This window comes from Varanus komodoensis, unplaced genomic scaffold (assembly GCF_004798865.1).
Source record: "Varanus komodoensis strain SLA01 unplaced genomic scaffold, ASM479886v1 scaffold7_1, whole genome shotgun sequence".
Taxonomy (NCBI): Eukaryota; Metazoa; Chordata; class Lepidosauria; order Squamata; family Varanidae; genus Varanus; species Varanus komodoensis.
Genome location: NW_025336479.1, coordinates 13257291 through 13280795, shown reverse-complemented (window position 1 = coordinate 13280795; position 23505 = coordinate 13257291). Strand labels below are relative to the sequence as shown.

Here is a 23505-nt window from a genome sequence, read left to right as displayed (position 1 = left end):
GATGCAAATGATCTGGCAAGACCACAGAGAACATTAAATGTTCCCAAAAGCACAGCCAGCATTTCAGCATAAGCACAGATCCAAATGCTTTCAGTGTCCCAGAGTAAAAGCCATGCAATGTAATTAGTCAAAATGGCAAGCTCACTCTCATTGGCAACATATTCTCAGCCTGGGCATCCCTTTGCAGAACTTCCATTCTTAAGTTGTTAACTGTGTTTGAAGTTGAGTTGCACTTTTCTGAGAACCTGGATGCCATAGCCAGGTTCAGGTTTGGGCAGACTTAACAGTTCCTTCCAAATGAGTAAGACTGAAGTATTATTTATATGCTACTTTTTCCTACAAGGAATACAAGACAACCTAATCTTCCCTCCTTTCCATCTTATCCTCATAAGAGCCGTGTGAAACAGGTTAGGCTCAAACTCAGTAATTGGCCCAAAGTCACCCAAGTGACCTTCATGGCATAACGGGGACTAAAACCTGCATCTCCACAAGTCTCAGGCATGTAGAGTAATGGTTGGACTAAGTAGGCTAAGTAAGAAAGTATGCTTAGGAGCCCCTCCAGTTCCACATCTGGACGTTTCCCTTGTTGAGAGGTCAGAATTCCTGACTTCATGAATCACCATTGAAAAACTATTCCCGAAGTTCTAGTTCACAAGTCAGTACAAATTGGACTAGAGTGACATTCTTTATTACAAAATGATACAAGTTGTTTAGAGTTCAGTTTAAAAAGATAACCTGTTCACATATTACAAAGGAGGGGGAAGATCAATTATTATTTCATCTAAGGTAGCCAGAAAGTCTTTCCTTGATTGCAAAGTATCTGGAAGAGTAAGCAAGAAGAAATCAGTTCATCAAGTCAGTTACAGCCTTACTGCTTGAACCCCTGTATCAGTTCTCTTTCAGTGTCCAGCATATTTGTTGCCCTTGGAACCCAAGCTCCACCTGCTCTCACTAAGGAACCACCAAATGTGGGTGTTCTTACAGTGCAGTTAGTCCCTGGGTTACAAATAAGTTCTACCCTGAGAAAACGGAAGCCTATCTTTAAGTTGAAATTGTATATAAGTCAGATCATCTATGGTCAGCCCCCCACATTTGTGGGGGTTAGAGGCACCAGACCTGTGAAAGTGGAAAAATTGAATCTTTAGCCCTCTGCACCCACCAGCTCACAAATGCCTCTTTGCAGCAAGGAAATGCCAGATTTCCTTCTCCAGATAGATGGGGCAGGAAAGCATGCTTCAGAGGCCTCCCTCTCTTCTTCCACTTCCCCTCACTCTGTGGTGGTGCTTTGGAGGCCCTTCCTTTCTCCTTTCACTTTTCTGCAGTGATGATTTCCCACAGTAACTTTTTAAAATTACTAGGTATTGTGGCAGTTCATAAGTACAAATTGTTGATAACTCATGGACTGCCTGTACTTGTTTCATTTGACTTCAACTCTAGCCTTTATCAGGGAAAAGTTTGCACTACCCACTTTGCTGAATTTAGACCAAAACTTTACTTACCATAATCCCATGAAAGGGAAGGTGGTTTTATAGGTACAAGGACTGGACTTGTGAAAATGTCAGGCACATTTCCAAATGTCATAAGAGGAACACCAGTCAGTGACAAATGGCTTAGCCTGTGCTCCTCAGGAATCTCAAAATTCTCGAATTCTGTTCAGAGAAAGTCTGAGTCATTGAGTGTACTTTCTAAAAATACTATTTCAAATGTGTCTGAGGCTGGGGTAGCTTAACCCAGCAGCAGTGCTTAAACCCAGTCCACAGGGATCCCTTCAGTTTACCTGATACCTTTATCAATGTTGATAGCATACAATACAGTTCTCTGCTACATCTAAATGCTTCCTGTGCACAAGTATCAATAATGCATCTAGCAGTCACCCTTAGTTTACTAACAACTGAAAATCATTCTTATGTATTACCCAGAGGATTATAGGAAATCAGATTCTCCTTTTCTGGCCAGTCTTCAGTAACCATGCTGCAGCTTTCAAGTCTGGATGTATTCTCAGAAGCCTTAAGTAAAAATAACCAGAAAAACATTATTGAACCAAGTCTGGGATTGTTCTAGCTTTGTCTGCTATTCCCTCCTGTTCACATTACAAAGTCACCCTGATGACTAGGTCAATGTTACCAGGTGATAAGCTTCATTAGGCCTTTCCTTGAACTATTCTAAGATCAAAAGAGAAAGTGCCCTGCAGCCATTCCAGCCTCCTTGCTTTCTACTTTGAACTGGTCCAGCTAGATGGATGCAAAAGCCTGCCTCACAAAAATGCCGAGCAGGAGGACAAGGAGCTGGCTTCCTCCTCTACATTGAATGCCCATATACCCAAGACTGCAGGCTCATAGGCACGTTGGCAAGACTGTGCCCTTAAGGGACCCCTAATCATCTTTTGTTTCTGACTAGAACAAGGCAAATGGTTCCTCCTAGTGCTATCTTTCCATTCATGGAACTGCTTTTATCAGCAGAACTGGAATGGGGCGATTCCTTTTCCTTCCATGAACCCCATGGAAGATCCACTGCAGATAGCTGGGAAATATTGCAGAGCATTTCCAGGCCATAAGGGAAAGAGGGAGAAATGCCCTTTAACGTGTGTTTTAGCCGAGTTAAGCAGCTTAACGCAGTTACCAGGACTTCTGCTATTTTCCTAAAATAAAGTCCGCTCAGGCCACCTTTTTTTAATCTGCCTCCATTCTCTGCTCTAGGTTTAGCATCAGCAGCCCTTGTGCTCTGTCTGTGTGACCATCTGATATCTTACGGAATATTTTTTCTACTAACCCTTTTTGTAGACATGGACTTTTCTCCTTTAGGGAATTCACCCTTGCCAGTTGCCTGTGGCTTGTTCAAGTTTTGCAGGGCTTTCCTGACTCCTTTAGATGCTGCTGCATTTACATTAGCTGTCCGTCCAACAAGTGGAGTCTTAGAGTGAGACCGTTCAGCAAATGTCTTTGCTGTGGAAAGAAACAGGCACCCAGCATGCTTGAGACTAGTGTCCTAAAACATCTTCATTGTTTAGTATAGTTATCCACAAGCCAAGGTTAGCATATCAACGAAGACTGGAGACTTATTATAACCTCTAGGTTGTCTAAGCTTGCAACCATTTCAGGCAGTATGGCAACTGCTACAAGCCAAGTCACAGTGAAGCTACCCTAGTCTGGCTGTATAGAAATTAGCACAAACACAGTAGCCTTAATAACATAGCCAGGAAGCTTAGCTGTGAAGAAACATATACAAAGAACAATATCCTCCAGCTCAACACAGCCTCCCATGAGGAAGAGCAGAAATATAGTCAAGTTCTAGTTGTCCATGGGTCCCTTCCACCCACCCAGCTCAGTTCCTTGTATATTTCCTGTCATACCTAGACATCTTAGACTGGCCTCTGGTCTTAATACTGCTATTTACAACAGTTTTGCTCTTTATTTTCTGCCCTTTCATGCTGTTTGTACCACTCTGTTACATGCGCATATATATATATATATATATATATATATTATCCCTTCCCATCATAGAACTAAAGGTGGTATTGCCAAAATTTTCACAGTCCCCCATCCAAACAATGGGCAAACTAAGACCCACTCCAACTCAATAAAGCAGTTGCCTGCAAGTCATACCTCAAGATGCTTTTACTAACTCAAGGTGGGAGGGAAACTACAGTGTAGGACATGGATCCTCAAACTATGGCCCGTGGGCTGGATCTGGCCCACCTCAGAGCTTTTGGATGTGTTTGGAGAAAACGATCTCCAAGCAAGCCCAAAAGCTCTTAGACAGCACAGGCATATTCAGTGGGGAGATGGCCACAATCACACCCACCTTCCCTGCACAAGCATGCCCACCACCACCACCACCACCACCACCACCACCTTGCCACCCACCCCCCTTTCAACTGGCCCCCCGTTGAACAAGTTTGAGGACCCCTGCTATAGGAGATGGATCATAGGGCTATGAAGCATCCAGAATACCCAGAATTTCAAGTTGTCTATTTAAAACAAGGCTTGCTTAAAGGTACATGTAAATAAAAGCTCATTTATAGCAGTTTAAGTTTGTATTAACATGAACTCACAAGGTGCTGATAGCACTCTCAGCTGATCCTTAGTAGTAGTGGTAGTACCCAGTTCACCATTCTCTTTGTCTAAGAAGATATGCATAGCCATTTCTTTGGCAACAAGACAGCCACTGAAATAGAGAACTGCAGCATTATTCCTCCATTCCTGGCTTGTCTGCAAGTACTATTTCTCTATAATTTCTCACTAGAAATGTAGCAGCTGTATCTCTATATAGAAGTTTCTGCAGCAGAAGCACGACAGCTGCAGCTTTCAGACATTGTTCCTTGTGGAAGACCCATGCCACTTCCCTCGAGTGCAAAAGCTAGGCTGGATAATGTATTGGTGCATGTAAAGAATTAAATACTAGGTAGAATTCAGCTACTGCTTTCATGTCAAGTCCTCACCAAAAGTTTTTAAAAACAAACAGGCAAGGAAAGAGCAACCTTATTTTTAAACACTGTTTACTGAAAACATCTGTTTTGGAATTCCCAGACCACAAGTTGTCTTTGTACCAGCCTCTTGGAAGTGGGCTGGCCCTTTGTTTGGTTCATTTGCTTTTTTGTAAACTGCACCAGTATTAGTTTCAAATGAGAAAAAAATATAAATAGCATTGAGAAATAAATGAACCACTACCAATATTGCCATCACAATAAATTAAAGGTTTATTTTTTAAAGGTTTAATTTATTGCTATTATTCAATTAGTCATTTAATTAAGATTTAATTTATTGCCATCAGTTTACAAGTCTATACAGTATTCTGAAATACATCAAACCAAGTTGGTAGTTTCAAAATGCACATCCTTAACATTCAGAATCCATTGGTTCACATATCATAAGCAGGCCCTTAAGTAGTAGTTAACATCCTTCCCTAGGGAGCAATCATACAATGAACTGACCAAGCAGCAGCTCATTCAGTGATGGCCTTTCACATACATGGTTCTTAATTCAGTACAGGGTGACCAGCTGTAGGAACCTTGTCTGCTCTTGTATCATTCATAAAGGTTACACCTGCTGAAATTCCCTCTTCTGCACAAACTATTAAAGGTTCAGGATCTCTGCCTCTTACAAATAGCCACACTATTTCAATACAATTTCACTGATACGTTCCATACACACACACTTACCCTGTATGTATTTACGCTGAAGTGAGTTGTGTAGAACTCAATCTTGCACATAAGTGCATCCCAGGGCTTAAAGTTACCTCAGTTTTTTAACCCATCAATTTAGAGGTTTTTAACAGTAGTCTATCTAGCTTGCTTTATACAGGTTTTTTCTTATATTGTCACTTACCTAGGCTATAGACTTCAGCAGTGTACCAAGTGAAGCAAATCCACTAAGAAGATCTAGTTTAAGTACACAGCAAGAATAATTAGCCCAATATAGGACAAAAGCTACCGAACTAGAACAGCTTCTTTGAACAACCAAGAAGCGTCTTTTCCTAGGACAGAAAGAGAAGAAAAGAAACATAAAAAATAAATATTTTGCAGTAACTTACACTGATCCTTCTATTATAACTTTTAAAAATCTTGAATACAATTTAATTCTAAAATAGTAGACAGTAATAAGAAACAGAAATATTAAACCAGAAACTAGCAATAAATAATTAAAAGCACACCGCCTAAAGAATTGATAGCATACTCAGCGCATTTCAAAAAATACGGAATCACGCACAGCTTGCGCCGCGGGGCTACTTTTAAACCAGTAGCCTCGTCATTCATTGGCTGTTGTGCCCCGCGTGCGATGCTAGTGCTACTGATTGGCTGCTTCGCTAAACCAATGGCGGACTTGGAGAAGAACGATAGGCTCGACGCTTCTTTGCTCCATAAAAAATCCTTAACAGGGGGGAACTGAAAAGTATAATCCAAGTATAAACTTGGCCTCAGAGCAGAAGTGGAGCTGATGGTTTTGGACTTCAGCTCCCAGAAGTCCCTACCAGCCTGTCCAATTGCGAGAAATGCTGGGAGCTAAAGTCCAAAAGTCTGGACAAATACTCTCTACCGACCTTGCCTTAGATACACCACATCGTTCCCCTCAAGAGCACGCGTAGGGCCGGATAACCAAACGCTCAAAAGACGCATCCTAAGAGGATGTGAAGCAGTAATAGCACTGCTTTGATGAGTGGCTGCGGATTGGGCTCCGCAAGTTTTCAGAGTGTTGTCTTTTATGTGCATTATAGTAAAAGCAAGTAAATCTCTTGAAGCACCTTAAAAACAAACACTGCAGTCCTATGCATGCGCATTCAGAAAAAAGGTCCATTGAGTTCACTAGGACTTACTCCCAGGTAATTGTCTAGAATTGCAGGTTATTAAGACATAAGCTTTCGTAGATTCGAATTCATTTCGTCAGATGCGTGAAAGGGAATTTAGTCTACGAAAGCTTCTGCCTAATAAGCACCCAGCTGTAATTCTATACCTAAGTGCCAGGAACTAATCTCCGCCGAAAGCAGTGAGCGTTCTGCGTAGTTATGCATAAAATTGCAACGTGGGTCTTTCAGGTGCTATAGGACTCTCGGTTGCTTTGTTTTCCTGTCTACATTACAGTGCAGTCCTACAATACCTATTCAGAAGTCAGTGGAACTCGCTGCAAATCCCATTGGTTTGCAGCCTTAGATGCGTGTTTAGCATTGCAGTCAGGTGAGGGTGCATAGAGTTATAGCTTAAAGCCGAAACACGAAAGCGCATTTATTCCCTCTATGATTGCGATTCTTGTTGTTCTGAATACGGCGTGGAATTATTTAGGAATAAAAAAGTCAATGCGGTGGAGCTTCATTCTGAGTACTGCGAAAGCAGGCTGCCTGAGAAGTGAGTACCGAGCATGACAACAGCAGATTGAACTCTGCGCGGTCAAGATGCGGAGCGCTGGCCCTTTAAGAAGAAATGGCGACTATGGCCGCGCGGTGCATTCTGGGAAGCGGAAGGGAGGCCTCAACCCGCCGAGGAGTCGAAGCCGCGCAGTAGGCTGCCTTCTCGGTGAGTACGGGCCGGGAGTTCTCCCTTTCGGCTGGGTCATCTAGTCGGTCGCCCGGAGTAGCAAAAGCGTCCTTTGGTGGCTTGCAGGTTCTGTGCGTTCACACTGTGTGGTCTCAATCTGGGTTCTGGCTCAGTACGCACTTCTGAAGTGTGCCCAGCAAACACACACGCGTGTGGGTTTTCCCACGAAGGTGGTAAACCCGGACAGGTTTGTCATCGTCATTTTCTTTCGAGTTCTAAAAATTTGTCCGAGCTGATAGCCCCAGAGAAAGCAGTTTACAAGTTGTTATCGTCTCTCGCAAGTGTCGCCCCCGCTGCCTAGTATAGTGTCACGGAAGGTGGGCTGCTCCCCGGGGCGTCAAAGCGTACAGTGGCTTACACTTCCCATCATCCCTTCTTGTTTACTGTGCTCGATGGGGCTAATGGGAGTTACCTGGAGAGCTGCAGGATATTCCTCCACTGGGTAGGAAGGAAGAGGAAGTGTCGCTGTGGACACTTCATTGGTGTGTTACTTTAGAGCCTTTTGTGACGTGTGACTCCAATGTTGTTTTTGTTCAGGAGGTGGTATCCTGGTAAGCAAATGCTAATCGCTTGTCAGTGTTCGTTCTGGCCTATTTTAGCTATCTGAGCAAGTTTTGAAAATGTCATTTGTTTTAAGTTGTGTAGACTTTGGGCATTTCTATCCAGCCTTTTGGCTACAGGAGTTTCCAAGCTGGCTTGCAAAAGAGATGTATGCAGATGTATACAGTAAAACCAGCTGTACAGATATAGAAGAAAGTAATAAAACATAAAACAAGGTTTAAGTATTCTATTGGAAGGAGAAAGCATTTTTAAACAAAAGTTACTGTTGGTGATATTCTATAGCTGCAGAAAGTAACAGCCATAAGCAAAATCTCTAACTCCATATCTGTGTAATATCTTCATTCAGCCAGCCAAGTGATAACAAGATACATAGAGACCCAGTCTCTAGAGTTTTATAACAAATTGCCTGAACAGAATCAGGGATCTCAAAAGGTTGCACATTAGAGAGTTGGTCTAATAAAGGTTTTACTTTAATGTGGATTTTGTAATTGCAGAGTTGCTGTTGTCATATGTCCAAACAAAAATATTGCAAGTGGCCATGTAACATTCAAGAAGAAGCTGTGATTGGTGGTGGTGTGTCATTAGTACTAGAAGCATTGGTTGTATACATGTCTGAAAAAGGTCCAATTCGCACAACATTTGGTACAGATTTTTTAATACTTTCATTTGTGTCTTTCCCCTTCCCCTGCCACTTCCTCAGCATAGAAATTCAAGGCTATTACTATCCCCACTGTTCATAAAGCTATTTAGGGCACAATCCTGTGGCAGCAAGATGCTGCCTAGAGGGCCCTATTTTGACTCAGTCTCATCTATGACTAGAAATGCATTATGAGGTTAGAGTTGGGACTCCAGGCCCAAGCAGCCCTCCCTTACAACACAGTGCTGCTCTGCTACAGTTCTGAAGTTGCAAGTATGACTTTGGAGCTGGTGCATTGTGGGGAGGGGAAGGGAGAGAAGAGTGAGTTTTTGCCAGAATACAAGAAATCCTAGTTATGCCATAGTTGCACAAGCAGGACCAGAAGACTTCGAAGGCCAAAACTGGCCATCTGTGTCTTTTGCACGGTGCAGGAAGTATGCAGGGCCCTTCCAATCCTGTATTAGATACACATACATAATCTTCTGAGTTCAGAGGGTACAGGCAGCCATTCTGGATGTTGTCCTTATTTAACAGTTTAGCCTGTGCCCATGGTTGATTTATCTGTTTGTACTAATAGAAAAAAGAAGATGGAATCTGGGAGCATGGAAACAATAGCTACTAATAACCCTCCTGGAGGATCAAATGGCTTAGAAGAGCCAAAGAAGATGACAAGAGAAGACTGGAGGAAGAAGAAAGAATTGGAAGAACAGAGAAAACTGGGCAATGCGCCAGCTGAAGTGGATGAAGAGGGAAAGTGAGTTTCTATAACTCCAAATAAAATATTTCCTTCATCTCTGCTTGCAGCTCCCTGTTAGTTTTGGTCTACCTTGGCCATTATAGTCAGAACGGGCAACAGTTCTGCAGGGGTTCAGGCAAGAGTTTCCCCAGTCCTATGTGGAGATTGTACCTGAACCTTCTGCATACAAAGCAAGGGCTCTACCACTGACATCCAGCCCCTGAGCCACCTGGAAGGGATGCTAGTTCTTTCTAAAACTCATGCACAACCTTTTAAAGCTGAGTGCAGTTTAATTTCTTGAAGCATGAGCATTTTAATCTGAAGTAACTTGTTTGCATCTGTTTATAACATTTGGTGTTCCTATAGCCAAAGGCTACAAAACTGTAGAAGTGTGTCCCTATTAAGTATCTGAAGCTAAGGACTCAGCTTCGTACAACTGGGTGTACTGGCTGTTCCTGTTGGAGTTTGTCAAGTCCCTTCTTTCATGATGCAAGTGCCCTTGTCAGCATGAAGAAAGGCAAAATGAGTAAGGTAATGCCCCATGATGGTATCTGCCGTGCACAGAATACAGTGAGGAACAGTTAATCCTCATTTACAATATGTTCTTAAGCCTGCTATTGGGGCTTCTAAACAGATCAGAATTAATGGAGAAGATAAATTCCCACTTCTGTAATGATAAGGCCTCTCTCTCCAGATTATGAGTGCTCCTGTGCCCCCCCATCCCCCGCATGGCTACTATCCCCAGAAGTTCTCCTAGTGAGCTTTAAGTGTATGTAACATGAAGCCAGAAATAAGAGTTTTACATTGTGCAACCTATGATCTGCCACTGGGGGTCGTATGCTGGTGATGGTGTGCTGTAATTGATTGCTGATTTAGAGAGAGAGGGGTCTTTTCAATGTGGACATGGTACATTCAGGGACAGCTTTTTCAAATTTCATTTTCTCAGTGAGAAGAAAATTCATTATTTCATTCCTTGACCTCATCTGACTTTACCTCTTCAAAGTGAGTGTGTCCTTGGAATGGAACTTGGGCAGAAGTATTCTGTACCTGCACCTCTCCCCTTTTGGCTCCTCTGCTAGCTTTATATGGGCTTGGCAGGTAGAAAGAGTTATTTTGGGTGGCCTGGCATAGTTTGGTATGGAGCACTTTCCACTAGCTTTGGGGTAGCTCTCTACCACATTCAAACTCACTGCAACCAGTGGATCATTCAGTTAGGAAACTACAATAAATTATCATATTGTTAGTTGAAAAACTGGGGGGAAATCCTGCATTATGTTAGTACCATTTTAGCCAAAAATCCAAAGCATGGGAACTTTTAATCATGTCTTATAACCAAATAATTCTCTCATCTGCAGCTGTGTGTTAACAGCACTGCTCCCTTTCCAAGTGTATGCAGAAGTAAGCTCTGCTGTCTTCAATATTAATTAACTTTCTGGTGAGTGTATGTATAGGACTGTAGCATAAGTAACTTTTTTATTACAGAGACATCAACCCTCATATTCCTCAGTACATTTCCTCGGTGCCATGGTATATTGATCCTTCAAAGAGGCCTACACTAAAGCATCAGAGACCTCAGCCAGAGAAGCAACAAGAGTTTGCATTACTAGGGGAATGGTATAAGCGAGGAGTCAAAGAGGTATGTAGCCAAGTGCAGCATGTGAATACTCCCATACTAGAATATGAATAAATCTTACCTACTTTGGTATGTTACTCCCTTGTTTGTATTCAAAAGATTTAAATCAGTGACATTTTGTTGCACTTTCATCAGTACCAAATGTTGTAGAAATGTTAACATCTGATGGCTTGTTGGGGGCTATACCTTAAGCTAACATTCTCCACAATTAGCATTATAGAACAATTTAATTTGTGTAACTGACAGAGTCAAATTGGGGCCACTTTATTCTAGCTGATGGAATGGGGGAAAGAAAGTGTGCTGGTGATAGGAAATATGAATTTGTTTTTCTGTTTAGGATACTATTACAACTAAATATCGCAAAGGCGCCTGTGAGAATTGTGGGGCATTGACACACAAGAAGAAAGATTGTCTGGAGGTAAAAACAAATAATCAAATTGTATTTCATGCAGTTTAGCTATGGGTCCTGGAAACATCATATTGGGAAATGCAACTTAAACTAACAGTTCAGTGAAAGTGACAAGACCTGGTCTACCATGTATAGGCTTTATTTTATCTGAAGTTTATAGAGCACCTCTCCTGATGTGGTATCCTGCAGATTGTGTTGGGCTACAAGTCTCATCATCCTTACCCAGTGTGCTCCTCCCTATATTTGCTGGTGTTGATGGCTGTTGTACTCCAATACATACATACATACATACATACATATATATTATATATGGGGAGCGGGGGCAAATTGGGGAAGGCTACTAAACTGGTAAACTCAGAAAAGACTAAAAGACAAAAACAATTGTAGACTTAGGACACAGGGCAAGCTTTCACATGGGAGGATGAGTGCTGAGTAAGAGGCACTGTGCCAAAGCTCTATTCTTGTTCCAGCAATGAAGCTAACATTCTAAGAACCTGAACCTATATTATATCTTTGCCATAACCTCCTTAATACTGTTATTTGGAGGTCATAGTTCTAGCTCTAGGATAGTTCTAGCTCTATTGCTGTGAAGGTTACAAACCAACTGTTGCACCAAATGTCTGTAGGAGCAACCAAATAAGAGCCTTTTTCCTGCTCCCCTCTACAGCTTGGAGCTGGGGAAGGAAATGGAGAATTGCGCTGGGCTGCATGGTTGCCCAGTTGGCCTCAAAGCCACAAATAGCAACTGTGGGGATTCTTCATGTTCTCCCTCCAGATCCAACATTTGGAAGGAAACCCAGTGCTTGGCTTCCAGGGCCTTTCACATCCCTTCTGAGCACAACACTTTCAGTTTGCAGCCGGAGGCAGGCATGGAATTTGTCCCTCTGGTTTCATTGTGCATCTCACATACAGCACAACTGAAAGTTCATTCCTGCCTCTCTCCCCAGGAAGACGGGGACTAGCCTCAGTCTGCTTGGCACAAGATAATGGAATATCTGCTTTGTATCTTCCACGCGGATACAGATGGTTATAATTAGGGTATCTTCAAAGTATTTGAATGCGCTTCCCAAACTCCTGACAATTTTCCACTGCAGTGTTGATCATGTTACACATTAGTTATGTGACTGCTACAGATTAAGAGTCCTAAGGATTATTGCTTTTCAAGATTATTGCTTGTCTTCAGTAGCTTCAGATTTCCCCTTTTTCAAATTAGTTCCATTAAACATGAAGCCCAAATATGGGCTTGAAGCCCATGTAATGAACACAAATCCTGCATGATAAAATCACATGATGGGAAGGCCAATTAGGATTTCCATGTTCTTACCTGGGGAGATTTCTGTGGAGATAAAGCATAAAAGTGCCTTCAAGGTGCAAGATATTCACAGTGAAAACAAAGGATTTCTATGGCGAAGTCAGTGCTTGAACTAGAATTGGAGCAGTACAAATTCTATAGCTACTCCTTCATGCTAGGGGAAGGTTAGGGAGCAGAGAGCATCTGATTTTCAGGAAGTCACCTGAGCTCAGTAGCTGAGCAGCAAGTAGTTTGTTAAATGATGGTTGGAATGGCCCAACACTGAGTTCCTTGTTCTTTCTAAGGTTCCCTCTGCTCCTGAGATAAACACTGATTTGGAAAAAAGTAGAGTGTGCGTTTCTGCCAGGATGATGCAGAGTGAATCCTAGTCCAGGCATTGCATTATGACTGATGTGTTCAGCTCCACGTAGGATGGGCACATAACATAGTAGCTTACCGTGCCAGAGCATAGTAAAGAAACAGTGTGTTTGCTTTCCAAGTAACTATATTAGTCAACTGTTTCAATGCTTAGCAGTGCAGCATGGGGAACTTATCAGCAACTACATAGCCAATGAAAAATACGACTGGACACAGGTAAAGAAAAATGGACAAGAGGAGCAAAGTCAGAAAAATATTACATACTGTATGAGGATTTGGCTTTGTTTGCTTTCTAAAGTATTCAGAATCATGAACATTAATGTGGTCAGTTCCCTTTCCAAAGGGCAGGGAAAATACTGAACTTGTGTTATATTTTGTCCTTGCAGAGACCTAGAAAAGTTGGAGCAAAGTTCACTGGAACTAACATTGCACCAGATGAACATGTGCAACCTCAACTGATGTTTGACTACGATGGGAAAAGAGATCGTTGGAATGGCTACAATCCAGAAGAACACATGAAGATTGTAGAAGAATATGCCAAGGTTGATCTTGTAAGTAACTTTTCTTTGTTCTTTACAGGTATTTCTAATGGACTCTTTGGGCAATTGTGACAGAAACAAGTGCAAAATTTAGCTTTTTTATCTAGGGTTTAATTAACTCTCATTACCTGAAATAGCTGTCAAAATATAAGTTCAGGAGCATGGAAAGCAGCATCATGCTAAGTTGACCATGGATCCCTCTAGCTTAGTATTGTTGTCACAAGGAGTAAGCAATATTTTTGAATCTGTGGGCTCACTTAGCAATTGGAGAAGCAATCCTAGGTGCCATCACAAAATGGAGGCTATACAAAATCACAAATGACAGATAACCTACCAAAACAATGAGGAAAAGGGAGAAATAGGGACTAAGCCCCAACATACATTCAGCATTTGTAAGCTACCCAGAGAACCTTCAGGTTGTGTGGCCGTCGTCGTTTGTTTTTTGGTGCCAGGCTAAGACCTTTTTATTTAAAACTTATTTTAATTGTTAATTTATTGGTTATTTATAGAATTTTAAATCTTTTAAGCCGAGATGCACTGGGTTTTAATATTTTTATTGTACAATTTGTTATATTTTGTTCTTGTTGTGAGCCGCCCCGAGGCTTTGTTGCGATCAGGGCAGCATAAAAATGTTTTAAATAAATAAATAAACATAGAAGTGTAATGTAATGAAATAAATAATACTACACAATTCCCAAGAACCCAGTTTTCAGTACAAACAAACATGTTTGCAAAGGGCAGGCTCTTCTTCCTTTTCTGCTTTCTCTTGGCCATCCAGCTCATCCCCCCTATTTCTTTTCCTCTGACTCTGGATCAGCACCTATAGTTTGTCATGACTTCTTTCTCACACACGCACATGTGCAAACACTCTCCCTCCCTCCCTGCTATTAGGGAGGTCTAGGTCACCTTGGCTCACACCTAGAAAGTGGGCACCGCATTGCCTACCCCCCAGTCTGTGTAAATTGACAGTAGCTCTCCAGAATTTCAGTCAGGAGATGACAGAGGTCACTTCTGGGAATTTGGTGTGAAAAGCATGTGCTCTGCAATTGAATTAGAGCTTCCCCCAATTTAGTAAAATGCTGATTAATTCAGTGTTTTATCTGTTAGGAAACAATGGATGGCTCAGCTATAATGCAGTTCTTCTTGATGCAAATGTAATGTTTCCCATCCTTTCTTATCATTAACCTTTATCATTAATCATTAAATCATTAGCATTTTGATGTGAGGCAGGGATTTGCATGAGACCTACAGTCACCTGGGATCTCCAGTGGTGCACATTATGAATGGGACTGTTGTGGTGCCTTTTAGTACAAAGTGAATAATATTTCTCCTTTGGCTATATAGGCTAAACGTACATTAAAAGCTCAGAAACTGCAGGAGGAGCTGGCTTCAGGGAAATTGACAGAGCAAGTGGTAAGTGAACCTGGACAAAATGCAGAAAGTGACATGTGCTGAGAAACATTTATTTCTCTCATCATTTTTACATCTACCATGAGATGGTGATGACAGAAATATGTACCGGATAAAGATTAAATTTATTTTAATTTATTTTATGCTAATACCTTGCTGGTAACCAACCAGCAGGAATGAATTTGCCTACCTTCCATTTTGCAGAAGATTCTGAATATCTTCATTAGGTGGCAGTATATACCATGCTTGTAATCCTGAAGCTTGCACTAAATTGAGAAAAGAGAGCCACTTTAGAGCAGGTTGACATTTTCTTTCTTTGGAATTTATTGTCCTGCATCCAGGAACCTCAATGATAAGCTTTAAAAAACTATTTTGAAATTTAAAAAAATAAGAGATTTTACTCCTGCATCCAAATACTTTTTTTTTTAAAAAAAGGAATAAATTGTAAATTTAGCCACTTCATTAAAATTGTACATTGCAATATTTTTAGGAAAATACTTGTATTTTGAAACTTGGTTGTGAAGAGGTTTGACTGGAAGTTAGGTGTCTCCTTTCTTGAAAGTTTCTTTCTAATTTCTGTTTGAGATATTCATCCACTTGAATCCAAGCCTGATTGGAATTGCATAAGTAAAACAACTTGCAGGCTAGTAATCTGCCCTGCTGTAGCTCTCGGGCCTCAGGGGTTTCCTTTTCTTGAACCTGTGCATTTGCTTTTTCTCATACAATCCATTTCTCCTCATTACCCCACCCCAAATGTGCTTTGTAGTTTTCTGTACTGTGCTGATTCTGTTTCTTTTTTGTTTGCACAGAACTCCCCACGACATCGATGGGGAGAGGAAGAACCAAATTCACAAACGGTGAGAAACTTTTCCAAAAATGATCAGCTGATAGAAGCTGCTGAGCCAATGGAACATTTTTGCTAGTGGCAAAGAGTAGGCATTGTTTGCCAGTTCCTCACCTGCCTTTCTGTGTCCCCCCTAAAACCTGCTCTAGAAGGTTGGGGAGCCCTCTGTAACTGCTGGGGCTACAGAGGATGAGGTGAGTTCACAGAACTCACCACCTCCCCTTTCAGAAGCATTCCAAGCCAAACTCTGCTAAAATGAAGCCTCCACCAACCGTATAAAATGCCAGATGCAGCCCAGTGTATATATTGTTTATGAGTAAAGACTTTAGACTCTTAGCCATCTCTAGCTACAAAATGCTTAAGTAGCTCAATTAAGCCTGCCATTGATTAAATTAACTGATGATGATGATGTTGTTGTTGTTGATTACTGGAATGTTCAGCTAAAGGTGTGCACACACATTAGGTTACTTGTTCAAATGAGTTTTCATCTACTGCTGCTTGGCTCAATATCGCTCTGTATTTTCAGGAAAGAGATCATAACAGTGAAGACGAAGATGAAGATAAGTATGCAGATGACATTGATATGCCCGGACAGAATTTTGACTCCAAAAGGCGCATAACAGTCCGAAACCTGCGAATTCGGGAGGATATTGCTAAAGTAAGCAAATCTCGGGGAACCACTCTTACTGTGCAGCCGTGCTTCTCCATGTTGTTCCAGGGGACTAAGGAAGCTTTCCACTTCACCTGCATTCCAGCCCCAGTTTTGTTTGACTACCATCTCCTCCCTAAATGTTGCCATCTAAAAGTTAATCGGAAACAAAGCATATCACAGTTAGGGATATGCACCAAAGAAAAGATCCAGTTCTGGTCCTACTTCCAAAAGTGCCCTGGCTTGGCTTGGTAACTCCTCAATATTACTATTGTAATTCTATCTTCTGGCCTCTCAAAAAAGACAAGTGCCTTTTCTTTCATCAGCATGATATACCTTTCTGAAGGGATATGGATGTGGATTAAGGATGTCATAGTTAGGAGTGTCAGGGGATTGGACTGCATTGCAGATTGGGTATGCTGAGTTCTTATTAGGGTATCATGATTCTCTGACCTAATCACGTATGCATATCTTCTGAAGCAGAATCTGGCAACATTTTTGGAGGCCATACTTCAGATGAGGCATTTTTTCCAAGCAGCATTATGCGGAGGTTATAAACATTTAAATGGCTCTGTTACTATCTGGGCTAGAATTTCAATTCAATATTCTCCTGTCTTTTCAGTATTTGCGGAATCTAGACCCTAATTCTGCATACTACGATCCCAAAACTAGAGCAATGAGAGAGAATCCATATGCCAACGCAGGAAAGAATCCAGATGAGTAAGTTCTGTACTCCCTTGGATCAATATTCTAACAATCCCACCTTGCGCCTTCTTGCTGTCTTGCAGAGTCTACTACCAAATAACCAGTACACAGTAGTAAAAGTTAAGAAGTACTGCCTTAAGCACTAATTTAACACAATGAATGTATATGAACAAACTTGGCTGCCTCTGCTGGCAAATACCATTAGAAAAATGAGTTTGTCCTTTATGTACTAAACTAATATGTGTTGCACAGACATCCACTTAGCTCACCGGGAGCCAAGCAGTCCTAGAACTCTCACTTGCACAGGAATGAGGAGAAACTAAGGAAGTGCAGGAGCCTCTCTCTTTCACCCTCTTTATTTTTTAGCTTAGGCAAGCCTGAGACCTTGCCCTCTTTGCCCTCTACATGTGCCAGAGTGCTTGTGGAGAGGCCAAGGTTTCTTTTGTGTCATCCACACAACCCAGGGTTTTATAAAGCACTGGACAGTTGCTCCGTACAAACCAGGGCTTTTTGTGCACATGCATTACATGTATCCTTTTGATATGCGTAGTTGCAAAGATTTCGAGTAGTTGTGGTTCAAGCAGTTGTTGCAACTGGATTAACTGAAAGTTCAAATGCTGTCTTTTTTCCAACAGAGTCAGTTATGCAGGGGACAACTTTGTTCGTTACACAGGAGCCACCATTTCTATGGCACAAACTCAGTGTAAGTACCGAAACATTAGGAGAGTGTGCCTTCTAACAGTGCTTCTCAGTCATAACAAAATGCACTGTAAATGTGGCGATTCGTTGTTATTAGGTCAAAAGATTCCTACCCAGCTAAGGGCCACGTCTCCTTTCGACATGCAGGTGTTCAGGTAAAAGAAGTGAATATCAAAGGAGCGAGTCTCTTCCAGTGGCATCCCCCAAGTTGCAGTGAGTTCTCTGCCAGTGGATGCTGGAAGTTAGGCTGAAGGAAACAAGCAGCTCCCTTGAGCATGTTGCATAAAGTGGGGGTGAAAATGTGATTTCCCCAAGCCCAAGTGCCCCTTTCCCTCTGATTCTTAGAGTGGAAGTGGCTTAGACGATGTGCGTGCTCCACGCTGATTTTTGTTTCCCCTCATTTCCCAAAGATCGCCCATGTCCCAGCATCAAACAGATGGACAAGTGGTACAGCAGTGGCTGTCCTTGGAGCCTGTTCCATGGAACCAAGCCCAGAGAAACTCGTGATAGCCCTCTACCCAGCTGGCTGTGGAAGCCTTGGTGGGAATGGAATGGCAGGAAAAAGAAAGCAAAACCATTTCCTTTTGGTCTTGCCTTTCTCCACCTCTTCTTCTCCACTACACAGTTTTTCTTGGGTTTCCATTTAGAGAAAGCTAATTAATAGTTTGAAATTCTTGGAATGCTTTTAATGAAAAAGTGAATATATTCTCTTTTTTTAATCTCTAAAGTATTTGCCTGGGAGGCTTATGAAAAAGGCTCTGAAGTTCATCTTCAGGCAGATCCTACAAAGCTTGAACTCTTGTACAAATCCTTCAAAGTAAAAAAAGAAGACTTTAAGGAGCAGCAGAAAGAAAGCATCCTGCAGAAGGTAAATAATAAACTTGTGGCTACCTTTGGAATGTTTTGTTTTGTTTTTTAACTTTTTAGCAACATAGGTTGAAAAAATCAAGCAAGAAATTTTTGTATACCACCATAGATTCAGTTCACAAGGCAACTGACTTTTGAGCTAGGAATGAACTTCTAGTCTAACTTTCCTGTGCCTTATCTTTAAAAAAGCAAAGGCCACTTACCTCTTGATCTTAACAGTCTTTTTAGTTAATAGAAATTTGAAAAATTCAATAGGACTTCAGGCATGTGGAATGCATTCTCTTGAAAGGAGTACGGAGAGAACCATACATAAGAATATCATAGTGTTTATAAAATAATATTGTTTCAATCCAGTGGTAGTCCTACTTAAGGTATACCCCCCCTTCAATCAACTGGGTCTGTTTTATATAGGGCTAACATTGGATTCAACTCTAGGCTGAATTCTTCACTAAAGAATTTTCTTTTTTAAATTTTCCTTTAGTATGGAGGACAAGAACATCTTGACACCCCACCACCTGAATTGCTGCTGGCTCAGACAGAAGACTATGTAGAATATTCTAGGCATGGCACAGTTATAAAAGGCCAAGATAAGGCTGTTGCTCGCTCAAAATATGAAGAAGATGTAATGATCAACAATCATACTGTAAGCTCCTGTAACATAAGAACGCTGCTAGATATTTTACAATAATGGTTCCATTACACAGAACTATTTGGCCTGTACTTGCCTTCAGCTGAAAGCAGGTGAAATGTGGGCTCCGTGCAGCTCATTGATATTAGCTGGTCTGGCCTATCCTCAAGCAACCACTATTTTTATTACAGATTACAATCTTGTATTATCTTCCTTGGAACTCAGGAAAGTGCAGACAGTATCCTATTTCTTCCACATTTCCCCATCATTACAACAGTGAGTTGTTAAGTGGGCTAGTTTGCACAGTAAGAAATGACCCACTATCAGCCAGTGAGGTCTCTTGCCTGATTGGGGATGAAGCTGATGGAGTGACTTGGGGCCAAAATGAGTAAAATGTAAAAAAGTGAGACATTAATTTATAAATGAGGCAAAATTTTCTTCAAACACAACAACCCTACTTCAACAGAAACAATGTTTAATTTTGTTGCTGCTAAGTCCCTGAGAAAGCAGTGTGACAGTTCTTATTTCAGGCCAGGCATGGAGATTTTTGGTAAAGTCCTTTTTATATCTAAAAGAATGTTAAATTGTTGAGACATCATTTATTTATTTGATTTATAATCACCTTTTTCATACAAAGAAATCAGAGCAGCTTAATCATTCTGCTGCTCCTCCCCCTCTTGTTTGCAATCTTATTCCTGCAACAACAATCCTGTGAAGTATGTTGGGCCGAGAATCTGTGACTGGCCCAAAGTCACTCAGTTGACTCCATGGCTGAGTGGAGACTAGAACCCAGATGCCAAGTCCCAGTCCCACACTCTTAACCACTACACCAGACTGGCTGTCATCAATTACATTTCTATACTGCCCAGAAAGCCTCTGCTATTGAGCAGTATAGAAATGTGATATATAAACAAACTACACTAAGCTTCTAAATAGACTGGAGATCTGATTTTAGAATTTTGACTGAATTCCTTAAGATGATTGAGATTCCATGGTTTTTAAAGGAAATATTTCTCAGATGTGCTGTTTCTCTTCTGAAAAGTGCTTATGAATTTGCAACTTGGGGGCCACTGGGGTCAGCTACTAACTGTCACCGTCTTCTTTGTTCCCCTGCAGTGTATTTGGGGCTCCTATTGGAAAGAAGGCAAATGGGGTTATAAATGCTGTTACTCCTTTGTCAAGTATTCCTATTGTACAGGAGACACTGGAAAAGAAATTGCAGTAAGGACACACTTACGTACTAGAACCCTATTTTCATAAAATGTCTCTTTTTGTGAGATCTGATTCTCTGATCTGCTTTTACTCTCTGCAGAATGCTGATGAAATATTGCCCCATGAAGTGCATGAGGAAGAATATACAACCAAAACCAAATCTCTGATGGAGGCAAGTTGCTTTCCTTTTTAGAAAAAAGTTTGAGTGGGGGTGGTCAAAGGCAAGACATTATTTTAGAATATAGAGTATATTTTGTCACATTTTGGCACTCAGCAGTTAAAAGTATTTGGTGTCCTTCCATCCCAGATAATACCTAGAAAATGTTAAATGTGGAGACTACATGTGATACCCCCGGGTTCTCTGCCCTCTTCATAATGCCTCCTCTCAGGGCACTTGGCCCGTAATATCCTTCTGTGGCCAATCTGGTCTGTCCAGGAGCTTTCAGCTAGCAAGGGACTCAGTCGTGCTTAGGGGAGCTGCATGCTTGGGAGGGGGCTGTGTGTGTACAGGCAGCCCCATCACAGTCAGAAGTGAGAAATGCTCTGAGTGTGGGGGAGCTTCGTTTGCATGCTCCCATCTGTGAAACTGCCTGAAGCTTGGGACATAATCTTCCATTCTCTGCTGTCTCCACTGCCACTATTGTCCCTTCCCACCATCAACAGATGCACCAAGAAAAACAAAAAGAGGAAAAGAAGAAGAAAAAGAAAAAGCATAAGAAGAGCACAAGTTCTGATAGTGAGGGAGAAGACAGAAAGAAACAGGAAAAATTGAAAAAGGTATGCTTGAAATAGCCACCTGCCAACTGCATTTGTCTCACATACCAGTGATTCTCAGCATGCCCCTTTGGAGTGTATGGGCCAGATGAGGCACAGGGCAGGGCACCTGAGGCAGGTGCTATCTTCTTTTTCCACCAGCCAAATCCTGGGTAGATTGATTGCCCTCCTCTGCCACCTGTCCAACAATAGTTCTTGCTGATCCTCACTGGTTTTTGGTGGGGGGTAATACTCTTTTTCTTGCCAAAGCACATTGGCAGAAAAGAATTCAAGAGTTGCACCTTGTTCTTCTGCTTTCCTATCATTAGGAGACAGTCAGAAAGATCCTGTTCTCTTCTTGCTAATGCCAGTGTAAGATCGCTACCATGATCCTAGAGATCCTTGCCCACAACAGAAAGTCACGTTCACTGGACTGAGTGCAAGAATCTCCATGCATTCATTTGTGAAGCAAGAATGTTGGTGTTGATTTGGACGTCTTGGAAGCTACAATGAGTTCCCAAAGCTTAAAATGCTACCATATGCTATAATTAGCAGGGGCAGAAAGGGAATGTGTAATTTCTCTTTCACAAGGAGTTTTTTAGTCAATCTTCTGTGGCTAAATTCTTGGTAAACAGGTTAATGGCTAGTGATTAGGCTAAATTCAACTGACAGTGGGCCACTTGACCTTCATGCTAATCTCAGTTCCCTCTGAATGTTCCATCTTGCCTGGCTATCTTTCAGCGAAATCTTGCTCTCTGTGTTGGTTCATTCCATGGGTTTGTTAACTTCTGTAAAGAAATGTTGTCATTTCTAACTTCGTTATAACATGGTTATGAATTCTGCTTTCACTTCAGGCACTAAATGCAGAAGAAGCCCGTCTCCTTCACGTGAAAGAAATCATGCAGTTAGATGAGAGGAAGAGGCCATATAACAGCATGTATGAAAGTCGGGAACCAACAGAGGAGGAAATGGAGGCTTATCAAATGAAGCGGCAACGACCAGATGATCCTATGGCCTCCTTTCTGGGGCAGTAATTTTGGAGAAGGAAAATGCAAGCCCCATAGGACTCAGATGCAGTGTTACACTTAGTGACCAAGTGGACAAACTGCTGCCAGTTTCCTGTGTATAGGAGAGTATGTGTGTAGCAGCTATCTTTGGCCTGAAAAAAAAAAAAGATTATTGAAGGTGTTTAATTTGTAAATACTTGATTGGTCTGTAGGCCTGTGATGCCAACTAGATACAGCCAGTTCATTCAGAGTGTCACTAGAAGTTGTGTTTAAGAAAGATAGCAAGAGTATGGTAGCTTCTACTTGGCAACTGTGTGTGAGCACATAACCTACTTTTATGTATAGATTGTATTGAGTTAGTGTAAATGTTTTAAAGCTGCTGAATGGACAAAGGTTGTTTTTAGCAGAAGTAAGTGGGACACCACTCTGCTGAAGTCTTTCTTCTGGCTATAAGCTCAGCTGTTTGACAGCTTCTCATCAGAACTTATTTTAACATTCCAAACACCAATTCTGCATGTTCTGCTTGTAAGGGATTAGAAATTCTTTTACTTATTCTTCTGCCAAAGCATCTTAAAATAGTTTGGAATGATACAGTCCGTTCCCATAGCTATATCCTTGTGTGCACAGAACAGCAAATGAGGAAGATAATTCCTAAACTGCCAATTTCTTCCCACTACTCCTAGCTAATCTGTAAAGACACACACACGTACGTACGTATGTACGTACGTACATACATACGTACGTCTGCTTGAAATGTTCAGTGATAGCTGTGATATAATACCATTGCCCTGTTTTACTGTGAGTGAGCTAGACTCCAAAGTCATCTCATAAATACTGTACCATCTTCCTCTTTTGACATGGCTCAGTTATGACTACCTTTTCCATTTGAAATATGTTTTTCTAGCACAGTAAAGAGAAGGTACAGTTTCTAATATGACAGTCACTTGGTTTTGTGGAAATCAGATGCCGATCTGCTTTTGTTGAATTTGGGTAAAGAACTACCAACTAAAACGTATTGCCAAGAGCACTCTTTTTTACTGGGTTTTAGGGGATGGGAAATGGAATGCAACTTGGATCTTATTTTTACCTTTTCTACAATGAAAGGCAAGCTGACATGAATATTTGCTTAGTTTGCATATTCTTGCATCCAGTGACCCCACAGAATTTGTCTTTGTACATTAATATCATCAAATGCAGAAAAATCCTCTGTAGCCCTATACTGCCACTCTGTTTTCTAGTGTCTCTTCCTGTCCATTATCCCATCACCAGGAACTTCTGATGCTGCTGCTTCAATGACCCAATAATTCAAGCAGACTCCTTTCTCACCTAAGTTGAACTTTGGTTGTTCATTCTCTAATAATCAACATCCAACCTGTTCTCTGTTCCTTTTACATTTAAATCCAGGGCCTTTCTTTGTCACAGTACTGAGTTCTCCAGGACCTAAACATTGGTTGGAAATAGTATCTTCTGCTGCCTTGATTACTTCAACCTTCTTTATTTTAACCTCCCTGTCCAATATGAGA

The 23505-nt window shown here is 41.4% G+C and overlaps 2 protein-coding genes across 5 annotated transcripts; one reads left to right on the top strand and one right to left on the bottom strand.

Moving 5' to 3' along the window:
* Positions 1–672: 672 nt before the first annotated feature.
* PTTG1 (PTTG1 regulator of sister chromatid separation, securin) lies at positions 673–6631 on the bottom strand. Of its 2 annotated transcripts, none has more exons than XM_044453870.1 (7): positions 6591–6631; positions 5325–5472; positions 4052–4164; positions 2770–2942; positions 1916–2006; positions 1500–1649; positions 673–820 (listed from the first exon to the last, which is right to left on the bottom strand). In XM_044453870.1, the coding sequence occupies exons 3-7, from the start codon at positions 4140–4142 to the stop codon at positions 747–749; spliced, it is 579 nt and encodes a 192-aa protein (XP_044309805.1). In that variant the 5' UTR covers positions 4143–4164; positions 5325–5472; positions 6591–6631; the 3' UTR covers positions 673–746. The 2 variants fall into 2 exon arrangements, with proteins under 2 accessions (XP_044309805.1, XP_044309804.1); XM_044453869.1 differs by having other exon boundaries at positions 6447–6593.
* A 282-nt stretch (positions 6632–6913) lies between these two features.
* On the top strand, positions 6914–22997 carry SLU7 (SLU7 homolog, splicing factor). Of its 3 annotated transcripts, none has more exons than XM_044453866.1 (16): positions 6914–7003; positions 8800–8976; positions 10441–10594; positions 10929–11009; positions 13056–13220; positions 14553–14621; positions 15428–15475; positions 15989–16120; positions 16734–16831; positions 17452–17519; positions 18244–18383; positions 18864–19025; positions 20127–20231; positions 20323–20394; positions 20886–20999; positions 21830–22997. In XM_044453866.1, exons 2-16 carry the CDS (start codon positions 8810–8812, stop codon positions 22007–22009), a joined length of 1755 nt encoding a protein of 584 aa, XP_044309801.1. In that variant the 5' UTR covers positions 6914–7003; positions 8800–8809; the 3' UTR covers positions 22010–22997. The 3 variants fall into 3 exon arrangements, with proteins under 3 accessions (XP_044309801.1, XP_044309803.1, XP_044309802.1); XM_044453868.1 differs by lacking the exon at positions 6914–7003 and adding an exon at positions 7073–7211; XM_044453867.1 differs by lacking the exon at positions 6914–7003 and adding an exon at positions 8080–8227.
* The last annotated feature ends 508 nt before the right edge of the window (positions 22998–23505 follow it).

Excerpts from the sequence above, each read along its gene's own strand:
- PTTG1 (XM_044453870.1), bottom strand. The coding sequence starts at position 4,142 with ATGGCTATGCATATCTTCTTAGACAAAGAGAATGGTGAACTGGGTACT. Across the intron at positions 2,943-4,051 it reads GAGAGTGCTATCAGCACCTT|CAAAGACATTTGCTGAACGG; the intron begins GTGAGTTCATGT and ends TTCTTTCCACAG. Across the intron at positions 2,007-2,769 it reads AGTCCATGTCTACAAAAAGG|GCTTCTGAGAATACATCCAG; the intron begins GTTAGTAGAAAA and ends TTTTTACTTAAG.
- SLU7 (XM_044453866.1), top strand. The coding sequence starts at position 8,810 with ATGGAATCTGGGAGCATGGAAACAATAGCTACTAATAACCCTCCTGGA. Across the intron at positions 20,395-20,885 it reads AAACCAAATCTCTGATGGAG|ATGCACCAAGAAAAACAAAA; the intron begins GCAAGTTGCTTT and ends CACCATCAACAG. Across the intron at positions 21,000-21,829 it reads AACAGGAAAAATTGAAAAAG|GCACTAAATGCAGAAGAAGC; the intron begins GTATGCTTGAAA and ends CTTTCACTTCAG.